At 40.8% G+C, this 12,236-nt stretch overlaps 1 protein-coding gene across 8 annotated transcripts in view; it reads left to right on the top strand.

Moving 5' to 3' along the window:
- The window catches only part of UNC13C (unc-13 homolog C), a 769,821-nt gene that overhangs the window by 864 nt on the left and 756,721 nt on the right, over nucleotides 1–12,236 (top strand). For 4 of the 8 annotated variants that reach the window (XM_033920487.1, XM_033920488.1, XM_033920489.1 and 1 more), the window contains exons 2-3: nucleotides 875–904; nucleotides 1,807–1,906. In XM_033920487.1, the coding sequence (XP_033776378.1) occupies nucleotides 1,886–1,906 (21 nt within the window). In that variant the 5' untranslated portion in view covers nucleotides 875–904; nucleotides 1,807–1,885. Of the gene's footprint in view, nucleotides 1–685; nucleotides 751–874; nucleotides 905–1,806; nucleotides 1,907–8,097; nucleotides 8,216–10,428; nucleotides 10,727–12,236 lie in introns of those variants that run through there. The other 4 variants (XM_033920484.1, XM_033920482.1, XM_033920485.1 and 1 more) reach the window with 3 other exon arrangements.

Below are 12,236 nucleotides of genomic sequence, written 5' to 3'. Positions count from 1 at the left end.
CTTATTAGTGGTTTTTTTCTGGCTGATATATTTTTAGTGATCTGTATTTTTAAGTAGCAGCTTCAAATAAAAAGTTTTGGTAAAGACATTGAATACAACAAACAAGCTCACAAGATTTTTCTTTTTTTTTTAAATAGGTAACTCTAGAAAATAAATATGCTTACTTTTCCCCCACAGCTTCTTCTAAACCATTTGTATTGTAACTACTTGAATGTGATTTTCTATCTTTGGTTCTTGCCTATCTCACACCGATAAACGTCAGTTACAACGAACTGTGGTAATTGTGCAAAATTGCTCTATATAGCACAAACAACTCGGAAGAAATACATTTTAAAGTTTCGGGTCATGCCAAGTGCATGGTCTGAAATAATTTGTTTACAAAATTAATACAGACCCCGATATAAAACCAACATAGAGCAAAGAAATAGGGCTATTGCTATTTTAAAAAGTCCAGACATTGCTGATTAACTAAAGCACAGTAAAAGTACCTAAAGTGTCCTGTAGTAACTGATAGCACAGAATGAGGCAGAGTGAGGATGGAGATTACACATTGCAGTTGGCATGCACTAATTATCATGTGCTAACTACCTTCCACTTCTACAGTTAGTACAGCTGCACATAATGGCCAAGAGATGGCCTTAGGTGCACCTGCACTAAATGCAAATGAATTCAGTGCATGGAACTCTTCTATGTATGTGGTATCTGCAAGAGAGATGCTAAGCACACCAACAGTTACACCGTCTCTGCTTGGTAAATGTAAAAAAATTACCACAGTTTAGTAAATGGGCCACTTAATGTCCCATATATACTTAATATGTTTAAATTATGCAGAATTTTATTGATTTTTTTTTTCTTCTTTTTTTTTTAAAACAAGTTAAAGAAGGAAAGCTGCATAATGCAACAGGTAAGCCTCTCTTCATCTCAGACATCTGAATGCATTTAAATACACTTCTCCCTCTGTATTCACTGTGATAGGGAATTAACAGACCCGCAAATACAGAAAAACAGCGAATAACTTTTTCATTTTATTTGCTGTTTTCTATTAAAAACCATCATGAATATGGTGAAACTGCGAATAACATGGTGGGAGACATGGCCTGTTCTTGAAGGAGAGGCAAAACATGGTGAAGAAAGTGCTGGGAATCAGCAATTTTCTCTTTAAACGCTTGGAATCGGCGATTTCTCTATGCAAACTGATGTAATGGGGGGGGGGGGGGGGGGGAGCCAGCAAACTAAAAACCGTAAATAATCGAAACCGCGAATGCTGAAACCGCAAATATGGAGGGAGAAGTGTATGACTAACTCAACAAATCAATAAAACCTGCAGTAAATGCTTCATTATCTCTTACTTTTTTGTTCTATTATAAAGACTAAGGACACTTTTTACAAAGCCACAGTAGCGATGCTGTCAAGGTAAAAAAAAAAAAAAAATAATAATTCTTATGGGCTTCGGTGCATTGACCACAGCAGCATCAATGTAGGCATCTAACTTAGGGCCCTTACAAAGCGATGAAAGCAGTACAGTAGATTCTATGTTAACCAGAAGTCAAGCAACCAGAACTCTCAAGCAGGCAGCAAAAAAAAAAAATAATAATAAATCTAAGAAATACTGTAATACTTTAAATAAAAATGAAAATAAAATAAATTTTGGGCAGAAATTTTAAGTGTAAACTTGGTAGGCCACACCTGAGTACGCCTACACTTTGCCTGCCACGTGTCTGGTAGTTTGTCTGGAACAGTTTATGCTATGGCATAGGGACTATTTTATTATTGTTGGTATAAAATAACTATTTCATTTGTTTCTAGGCACTTGCAGCACATATGTGGCTCTGAAGGTTCAGAATTTGAAAAGTACAACCGTGACCAGGAGTGGAAGTAAGCCTCGATGGGAACAAGATTATATATTGTAGGTAACATTCTGTGGATAAGTCCTTCACCTTGTATGTTTCATCTGTTTATTGGAAGCCATTGTTCATAGTGCAATAACATTATGTTGAAACTGCTTCTTTAGGTAAGATTATGCCGTAAAGTCAAGTTTGTTTTCTGGAAGAGAACAATCAATGTTGATGAGTATTAATTTTTGGCAAATCCTCTTGTAAACCTTCTGTGAGTCCATCTGCTGTTTACCAATGTGTATGCCAAACTTCCTGAGAGCATCGACTATACCATATTTAGTTAAAAAGAAAAGCCTAAACTGTTTCAGTTCCTTTTCATTTTGCTGGACCAGGCCAGACAAATGGGTCGTTTACCCCCTACCAGTGGATGGTGCAGACTGGAACTCTCAATATTTCTCTGAAAAGGCTGCTGCCAAGAGCCTGATGTGGATTAGTGGGGACCCCTCGGAGGTGCAGCGAGTCTTGGAGGTGGTGCTACAGAGAAACACCCTGAAATGAAGAACACAAGAATAGCCTTACTGGGTCAGACCAATGGTCCGTCAAGCCCAGTAGCCCATTCTCAGGGTGGCCAATCCAGATCCCTAGTACCTGGCCAAAACCCAAGGAGTAGCAACATTCCAGCATTTCTAAGAATAGCAAAATTCCAGAGCTGAGATTGTGATGTCATAATGCCTCATTCCACAGTGCCTCAGAGCCAACCTCATCAGTGATGTTACAATGGCTTAATTGTCCTAAACTTATCTCACGTAAAAATATAAGAATAGCCTTAGTGGGTCAGACCAACAGTCCATTAAGCCCAGTAGCCTATTCTAACAGTGGCCAATCCAGGTCCTAATAACTGGCCAAAACCCAAGGAGTAGCAACATTCCATACTACCGATCCCCCCCCCCTTTGTGTTCCCCCTGAAAGGAGAGGTGATAGAGATCTCTCTCTACAGTGATTAATCCACCAAGGGGCTGTGGAACCAGTCCCCTTTCGCATGCAGGAGCAAGGATGCTACTCCATCTATTTTGCAGTAACTATGAAGATGGGCCACTTAAAGTGGGCCAATGTTTTTCTCAGGGTCCTGTGGTTACACCTCTTTGGGTTGTACCATTGAAAAGGGTTATATCAAATCCATGGCCTTTAACATTAGAGTGCTCCCAACTCCTTAGAGGTCTCTTGCCATAATTCACTACTCAGTCTAAACTTTCCAACAGGTGGATCACTGCCACTATCACCACCTTTTGAATCCATTTCTGAATCTTCTCAGATTAGCCAGTTGTCCGAGTAGGGATGTACCTGGAGTCCTTGTTTGGGTGGAAGTGCTGCTAGCATGACCATGACTTTGGAATTGTCCAAGGTACAGTCTCCAGGCCAAAAGGAAGAGCCCTGTACTGAAGGTGTCTGTCAAGGACACATAAATGTACAAAGTGCTTGTGAGACTCCTGAACTGCAATTTGACACTAAATGGGAAACTGTTTTCCTTCTCAGAGAGCGTATGCTCAAGCTGCTGTCCTAGAAGAGAGATCTGTGTGCACAGGAGGTACCTGGATCTGGGATTATCTGTAGCTCCTTGGATTCATAATGGCAACCTTGAAAATGGTGTCATGGTTGGGGTCACTGAAGAAAAAAGCCCAAAAGGCCTCGACGACGAGAGCAGCAAGTCAAAACAAAAGAGTCACGAAGAAGAGATGTCAATCACTCAGCTGTGGACTTAGATTCAGGATCTATTGATAGTAGCACTATGTAACATAGTAAATGACGGCAGATAAAGACCTGAACGGTCTATCCAGTCTGCCCATTAGTGATACTCATTTAAAAAATACATGATTAGATTAACTTGTCTCTTCTTTGATACTTCCGGGCCGTAGACTGTAAAGTCCTAGATTCTAAATGCTGAAGTTGCCGTCCAAGCTCACTTAAGCCTATACAACCATCCCGTTGTTTGCAGGATATCTACCGTAAAGTCTGGCCAGCAATATCCTCCTGTTCCATATTAGTGGAGTTCCCATTGATGCCCACCGCAGCCCATCCTACACCAAATCACTATATTGGAACACAGACTGTGCAGGTCTGTCCAATATAGGCCTTAGCTCTTTAATTTACATCCTTCATTTTCTAATTAGAGATCCTCTATTTTTATCCCACAGTTTTTTGAATTCCAGTACCGTTTTCCTCTCCACCACTTCCCTCAGGAGGGCATTCCAGGCCTCTACCACCCTCTCCGTGAAGAAAAATTTCCTAACATTGCTCCTAAGACTTCCTCCCCATAACCTCAAATTATGCCCTCTTTTTACTATTTTTTCTTCTCTGGGAAAGATGTGGTTCTATATTAATGTTTTTCAAGTATTTAAACATCTTTATCATATCTCCCCTGTCCCTCCTCTCCTCCACAGTATACATATTTAGGTCTTCCAGTCTCTTCTCATACTTTTTTTGGATTCAAACCTCTTATTCTCTGGACCGCTTCAAGTCTTTTTACTGTATTTTTCGCTCCGTAAGACGCACTTTTTCCCCCATAAAAAGTGGGCGGAAATAAGGGTGCTTTTTATGAAGCTAATATACAAAAAAATATATATATATATATCCGGCGGTACCTTTTAAATGTTGGAGGTTGGTGGACGGCTGCCTGCTGCTTGTCGGGGTCCGTGGCATACAAGCACGCTAATGCCTGGGCCCGGACACTTCCCTAATTGGGCCGGTTGCTGGTGCTTCACAGGGCTGCTGCCTGCTGATTACTGGCACGTCGGAGCCAGTGGCGCACAAGCCATCACTTCTGAATGGCTGCCTCAGTAGAACTGAGCAGTCATTCAGAAGTGGTGCCCACCCATGCAGCAGCGTGCTTGTGCGCCGCTGGCCATGACTTGCCGGTAATTAGCAGGCAGCAGCCCTGCGAAGCACAAGCAACCGACCTAATTAGGGAAGTATCCGGGCCTAGGCATTAGCACGCTTGTGCGCCGTGGTCCCCGACAAGCAGCAGGCAGCCGTCCACCAACCTCCAACATTTAAAGGTACCGCTGGGGGTGTGTGCTGTGATGGAATTTAATGGTGCTGGGGGGCTGGGATTGAATTTAAATGTGCTGGGGGTATGTAAAAATGATGAATGGTTGGGGGGGTTGGGACAGAATTTAAAGGTGCTGGGGGTATATAAAAGTGATGATTGATTTGGGGGGGGGGCTGGGATGTAATTTAAAGGTGTTGGATATATATTAGTATACAATTTGGTTCAGGATGGGTTTTTGTGGGTTTTTTTCTTGTTTTCCTTCTCTAAATCTGGGGTGCGTCTTATGGAGTGAAAAATACAGTATATCCTTCGCCAGATACGGTCTTCAAAACGGAACACAATATTGTTAAGTGCGGTCTCACCAATAACCTATACAGGAGCATCAACACCTCCCTTATTCTGCTGGTTACTCCTCTTTCTATATAGCCCTGCATCCTTCTGGCAATAGCCACCGCCTTATCACACTGTTTAGATCAGTGATCTCAAACTCGCGGCCCGGGAGCCACATGCGGCCTGCCAGGTACTATTTTGAGGCCCTCGATATCTTTATCATAATCACAAAAGTAAAATAAAACAGTTTCTTGATCATATGTCTCTTTAGCTATAAATTACAATATTATTATTAAGACAACCAAAAGGAAAGATTTATAAAGTTTTTTTCAAAGTTTTTATTAACATTTGATGAATCGCCTATTTGAATTGCTAAGCGATGAACAACATTTAATAAAAGCATGAGTCATATAACAACAAACAAACTAACAAAAATTCTTCAATAAAATACGGACGTGAGACGAAAGGAAAGGAGGAAAAGTTACAATTTTGTCTTAGAAGAAATAAACAATAAAGGCAAAAACAAAAGGAAATTGGGAGTTAAAACTAGAGCATATTTTGTAATAAGATTAAATGTTAAAAGCATCTTTAAAAAGATAAGATTTTAGTGATTTTTTAAAAAGTATAATATCTTTTTCGTTTTTAATATATTGGGGCATGGAATTCCACAATTGCGGGCCCATTATGGAAAACATGTCTGATCTTCTTGTACCTACTATTTTTAAGGAAAGGACGGATAAGAGGTTTTGAAATGGAAGGGACGGATAAGAGGTTTTGAAATGATGAGCGAAGTGGACGTAAAGTGTTATGGGGGATTAACATTTTAGATCTAAATTGAGGTTCGTTAAAAGTCAGGGTTTTGAATATAAGTAGCATGACCTTGAAGGGTACATGATGGCTGATTGGCAGCCAATGGGCGTCGGTCATCAGAGGCGTAACATGATCGTATTTCTTGGCATTGTATATTAACTTAATCGCTGTATTTTGAATGGTCTGTAATCTTCTTTTTTCTTTTTGAGAAATGTTGAGTAAGAGTGCGTTGCAATAATCTATTTTTGCTATGATCAGAGAGTGGACTAGTATTTTGATTGAATTGGGGCTAAGAAATTTGGTGGTGGATCGGATCATGCGTAGCTTATAAAAGCAAGTCTTAACTATGTTGGAAATACGTTCATGATAAAGCAATTTATCGTCAATTACAACTCCGAGAATTTTTAGAGTGGAAACTAAGTGTAAAGGAGTATTATTGAGGACAAATGGGGTCTTCAAGTCCGTGTCCTTTTTCCAAGTGAAAAGCATTGTTTTGGTCTTTTTTATGTTTAAAGCCAGTTTATTTAGATTAAGCCAGTTTTGAATAATTTCAAGCTTTTTGTTGTTCGATGCTATATCATTGATATTTTCTGGATCTGAACAGAAAACAAAAAAAGGCTTCCACCAAAGAGATTCCACAAGGAAAACAGCAGCGTAAACACAAAAGAAACTGTGGGATTGATGATCCTGTCAGAAGTAATTGCTGCTTTTTATGGGGACGGGCGGGGATGGATATAATTCCTTGCGGGGATGGAGAGGATCCTGGCGAGGATTGACGGGGATGGCTGGGATTTCTGTCCCCGTGCAACTCTCTAACGTAAAGCAGCTGTTTCACCATTTTCCAATTAAAGGGTTAACATGCTGGGTTAAGTTTAGCGGTCAAATTTGGCCGCTTTAGCTGCTATAAACTTACCACTCCTACTTTTCATCAAGCTGCGCTAGAGGTATTTAGCGTGGGCCAGCGAGGTAAGTGCTCCAACGCATCGGAGCATTTACCGCACTGGCTTACGCTAAAAGCCTCTAGTGCATCTTGATAAAAGGGTCATTGCTGAATATTGACAGCCGGCTAAGATTATAGCTGCCAAAAATAAACTGGATATTCAATGCCGGTTACTAGAAATGGTCTGACATCGACCACAGGAGTCAGCTGGCTAACTTCCGCAGTCTATCAATCCCATTATGTTTAAAGCGTATTGTAATTGTTTTTACTTTAATGAATGTCAAGGTGGCTAACAATTCAAAGACAAGGGGGTCCTTTTTAGTAAGCTGCAGTAGCAGTAATGTGTGCTTACCACAGGTTATAAAAGCATGCCTTGTGATAGTTTTGGGATCGGTGCATTTTTTAGCATGGAGGGGGTGGCCCATAGGTGTGCCCTATGCTTATGGACATTGCCATGCGCAAACTGATTAGTGCAGGAGCCCCTACAGCAGTGTATTGCAAGCTGTGTGCCCCAAGATGCTGGTGAGGAGGAGAGGCACCGGAGCTGGTTACTGCTTACAGGACGTGCATCTCGTGGAGAGAGGCACACTCTGTAGTCAATCAGCCGACTCCTCTGCTTCTTCTCCTTCTACAGCACTCCCCACCAGAGTAATATAAGGCTCAGGGTTGTGGCTGGAGGACATTGACGTGATGTTGCGCATGCTCGTGATGTCATCTTGTTGACATCTGCATATTTCTGGGTATCCTCCAGTCGCCCTGAGATTAGCTATGTGTGCCAGCAGCTTTAAAAGTTTGCGACACACTGTCCTACACTTATAAAATAGGTGGTGATAAGAGCTCATGCTCTAATACCCATGTGCTAATTTTAATATTAGTCAGTGGTCATTAATAGGAAAATACACATTGTGGCCATTTTAGAGCCACGCTAAAGTAGCCTCAGTGCACGGGAAACACACATGCTAATAATGGCACAGGACACCTTTTAGCGCAGCTTAGTAAAAGGGCCTGAAACATTTAGGAAATTTTAAGAGACCAAGCGCATACACTTGAAAGGTGGAAGTAATTTTTATTACAGCAAGTCTTGGTGAGAGCACGTCAGCAATATGGACATTAATTTGCATGAATTTTATTTGCAGTGAAATCCAGGATACTGAAACTTGCCTCACAGTAGAGCTGTGGAGAAAAGGTTGGCTTTGTGACTCCTTGTTAGGCACCGTCTCTATTCCCCTTCAAACTGTGCAACATGCAATAGAGGTAATCCAGACCAAAGTATATTCAGCTAATTTTTGGTCAGACCTCTCATTATTTTGCCTTTCATATTACAGCTTTGAATTTTTCCTAATATGATCTTTGATTTTCTTGTTCTTACATTTTGTTTCTGTTGTTTTTCATATTATGGAGGCTGCCTGTGTGACAGAGGATATATGATGCCATGAGCTTAATTTGTTAATTTAACTTTCAATTTGACTTGCTTTTCCATTTTCTAAGCATGGTGGAAAGTGCTGGGGGAGGGGCTTAAGAAAGTAGTGAAAAATTATTTATTTTTATTTTTTTGCAAAGAATTGCTATAAAGGGTCTACCGGTATGTAGCCGATGTTGGATTAGTAGAATATAAATAGTTTTAAACAAACCAATGCTGTAGCAAGAAGTGACTTCCCTGGGAGATAACGTCTTCCTGCAATTTCCTTGCAAATGCATCATTCAATACAATGTGACTTCTGTTTTCTTTAAACTGTCACAATTAGAAACTTTTCCTAAAAAGTTAACTGTAATTTTGACAAGCAAATGTGCTGTTTGCAAGCTCATTAATGTGTTTAGGTAGTAATTATTAATCTCGAGAATATCGTACGGCTCGTTTTTCTTTATTTCTATTTTAATTAGATTTCTCTTGGATTTTCCTTTTCCCTAAATAGGTAATGTTAGGTGTATTACCTGAAATTTTTTTGTTTATTGGAAAAATTATTCTCAAGATTATTATGTCGTGAATCATATTGTAAAATTGCATAAAGATAAAAACAGATGCAAATAGTCCTTCATCTAGACAGGTTTACAGTAATAATTAAAATTCACAATATAGGACTGAGCATAATGCCTCCTCTAGGACCAGTTGGGAAGAGGTGCATTCTGATCAGTGGCGTAGCGAGGGTGACTGGCGCTCCTCTCCCACCCTCTTCCATGCCCCCCCACCCTCTTCCCTGCCCCCCCACCCTCTTCCCTACCCCCCACCCCCTGCTGCACATGTCAGCCCCTTCCCTTTCCCTTTTTAACTTCAGTGTCAGTAGCGATGAATATGCTGCCTGCATTGGCTTCAGAGCTCTCTCTGACGTCACTTTCTCGCAGAAGTGATGTCGGAGAAAGCACTGAAGCTGATGCGGGCAGCAAATTCTTCAATGTTTGTGCCAAAGGTAAAAAGGTACTGGGAAGGAGCGCACGTGCATGGCAGAGGAGGAGTGGGAAGGGGGTAGGAGGGGTGCATGCACCCCAAGGAAGACCACCCCCAGGGTGAACCATTCCCCCCCCCCCGCACTCCCCTTAGTACGCCACTGATTCTGGCCTCACTATAACATGGCATCTTCCGACAGGATCTTTTGAGAAGGAACATCATATTTGTTTGTTAAACTTTGATATTCTGCCAAATCTTACAAAAGTTCTCAGCAGATTACATTAAAATGACATAAAACCTGAAAAGAACTCCATAATGTAAAGAAAAGACCTAGTCTCATCATTCATATCTAAGATGCATTCAATTCCATCCACACAATAAAATTAAATCAAATATGAGGTCAGTTGCCTGTGAACGTCTCAAATCAATGAATGTGATCATTCGGAAAGGAATCAGTTCCAAAAGCCTGTTGAAAAAGTGTGGTGTTAATAACTTTTTGAACACTTTAATTTTAGTAAGAATAGTATGCGGAAGTTGATGCCATTGACTAAGTCAGGTGCTAAAAAAAAAAAAAAAAAAAAGATGCCCATTTAGGGCGATTTTAAAACAGGCAGCCTAAATTTCTGTGCTAGGTATTTTCAAAGAGGCAGTATACATTTATAATTACCCTTCTGAAAATATGTGCACACATTGGCGCTACTGTGTAGTACAGACAAATTTCTTAGGTGTTCTCTGTGCACACTCACATGTTCTAGCAAAACACAGATCTGCACTAGCAGCGATGCTAAATAAACAGATCCAGGATTTACTGCTCTAAAATAATAATAAAAAAAAAATCTTTATTAAACAATCACCTATCAGCAAGGCGATCCAAGATGGCGGTGGCAGGGTAATGGTATCTCAGATCGAGCATGGCAGAGATGTGCAAAGTCTCCTCCTTTTTTTCTGACATTCTAAAAGCAAAGGAAGTGTTTGTGCCAATTTCTTGGCGGCAAGGATTTCTTCCCCTGTGCAATGCTCTATTCAGGAGTTCACTGTTGTCTTTGGATCCCTCAGAGTACCCAGAGAGTTGTCTGCTGCGTCTTTGGCAAGAGGAGATGCCAAAGATTTAGACTTCGAAACATCTCTTTCACCTCCGGATGCTGTTCTACCACTGTGCTCTGCCCCTAATGCGGCTGAGCTGGGGGGACCCCTGTGGAGTTATTCTCCCGATTTGAGAGATGGATGCCTTGAGAGGTTTGAGGGAGCAGGGAGAGCTGGGAGCTTAAATAGAAGTTTGCTCCCAGCTGCTGAAACCGCCAGTGGTGATGGAGAGCATTTGGGAGGCTCTCCAGAAGCTAAACATTACAGTTGCCAAGTCTTCACAGGATGTTTCCCTACTTGTGAGTACAGTGGATGTTTTGGGTAAAAAGTTGGAAGGGACAAAGGGAGAACGTTCTGTTGAACAAAAACTAAAAGATAGTGTGGAAAGCCTTCAAGAGCCGACATCTGGGATTGTAAAGGATAAAAATTTACTTACTAGAAAGATAGAATAGTTAGATTCTATTGTAGATTGAATATACTTCTCTTGAATGTTCCAGGCAAAATGATAGAAACAATTATAAAAAATAAAATTGTGGAACACGTAGATAAACATGATTTAATGAGCGGAGTCAGCGTGGGTTCAGCCGAGGGAGATCTTGTCTCACAAATTTGCTTGACTTCTTTGAAGGTGTGAATAAACAAGTGGATAAAGGTGAGCCGGTTGATATAGTGTATCTAGATTTTCAGAAAGCTTTTGATAAAGTTCCTCACAAGAGGCTCCTGAGAAAATTAAAGAGTCATGGGATAGGTGGCAAAGTTCAGTTGTGGATTAGGAATTGGTTATTGGATAGAAAACAGAGGGTAGGGTTAAATGGTCATTTTTCTCAATGGAGGAGAGTAAACAGTGGAGTGCCGCAGAGGTCTGTACTGGGATCGGAGCTATTTAACTTATTTATAAATGATCTAGAAATTAGAACGATGAGTGAGATGATTAAATTTGCAGATGACATTAAACTGTTCAAAGTTGTTAAAACACATGCGGATTGTGAAAAATTGCAGGAAGACCTTAGAAAATTGGAAGACTGGTCGTCCAAATGGCAGATGAAATTTAATGTGGACAAATGCTAAGTGATGCACATTGGGAAGAATGACCTGAATCACAGTTACTGGATGTTAGGGTTCACCTTGGGGATTAGCACCCAAGAAAAGGATCTAGGTAGATAATACGATGAAGCCTTCCGCCCAATGTGTGGTGGTGGCCAAAAAAGCAAACAGGATGCTAGGAATTATTATAAAAGGGATGGTTAACAAGCCTAAGAATATTATAATGCCCCTGTATCGCTCCATGGTGCAATCTTATCTGGAGTATTGCGTTCAATTCTGGTCTCCTTATCTCAAGAAAGATAAGCGGTGCTAGAAAAGGTTCAAAGAAGAGCGACCAAGATGGTAAATGGGGTGGAACTCCTCTCGTATGAGGAAAAACTAAAACGGTTAGGGCTCTTCAGCTTGGAAAAGAAATGGCTGAGGGGAGATATGATTGAAGTCTGCAAAATCCTGAGTGGAGTAGAACGGGTACAAGTGAATCGATTTTTCACTCCGTCAAGAATTACAAAGACTAGGGGACACTCAAAGAAGTTACAGGGAAATACTTTTAAAACCAATAGGAGGAAATTTTTTTCACTCTAAGAATAGTTAAGCTCTGGAACGCGTTGCCGGAGGATGTGGTAAGAGCGGATACCATAGCTGGTTTTAAGAAAAGTTTGGACAAGTTTCTGGAGGAAAAGTCCATAGTCTGTTATTGAGAAAGACATGGGGGAAACTACTGCTTGCCATGTATTGGTAGCATGGAATATTGCTACTCCTTGGGTT

Source organism: Geotrypetes seraphini, chromosome 14 (genome assembly GCF_902459505.1).
Source record: "Geotrypetes seraphini chromosome 14, aGeoSer1.1, whole genome shotgun sequence".
In the NCBI taxonomy this organism is placed as follows: Eukaryota; Metazoa; Chordata; class Amphibia; order Gymnophiona; family Dermophiidae; genus Geotrypetes; species Geotrypetes seraphini.
Note: the sequence above shows the minus strand (reverse complement) of the source record. Positions and strands in the feature narration are given on the sequence as shown.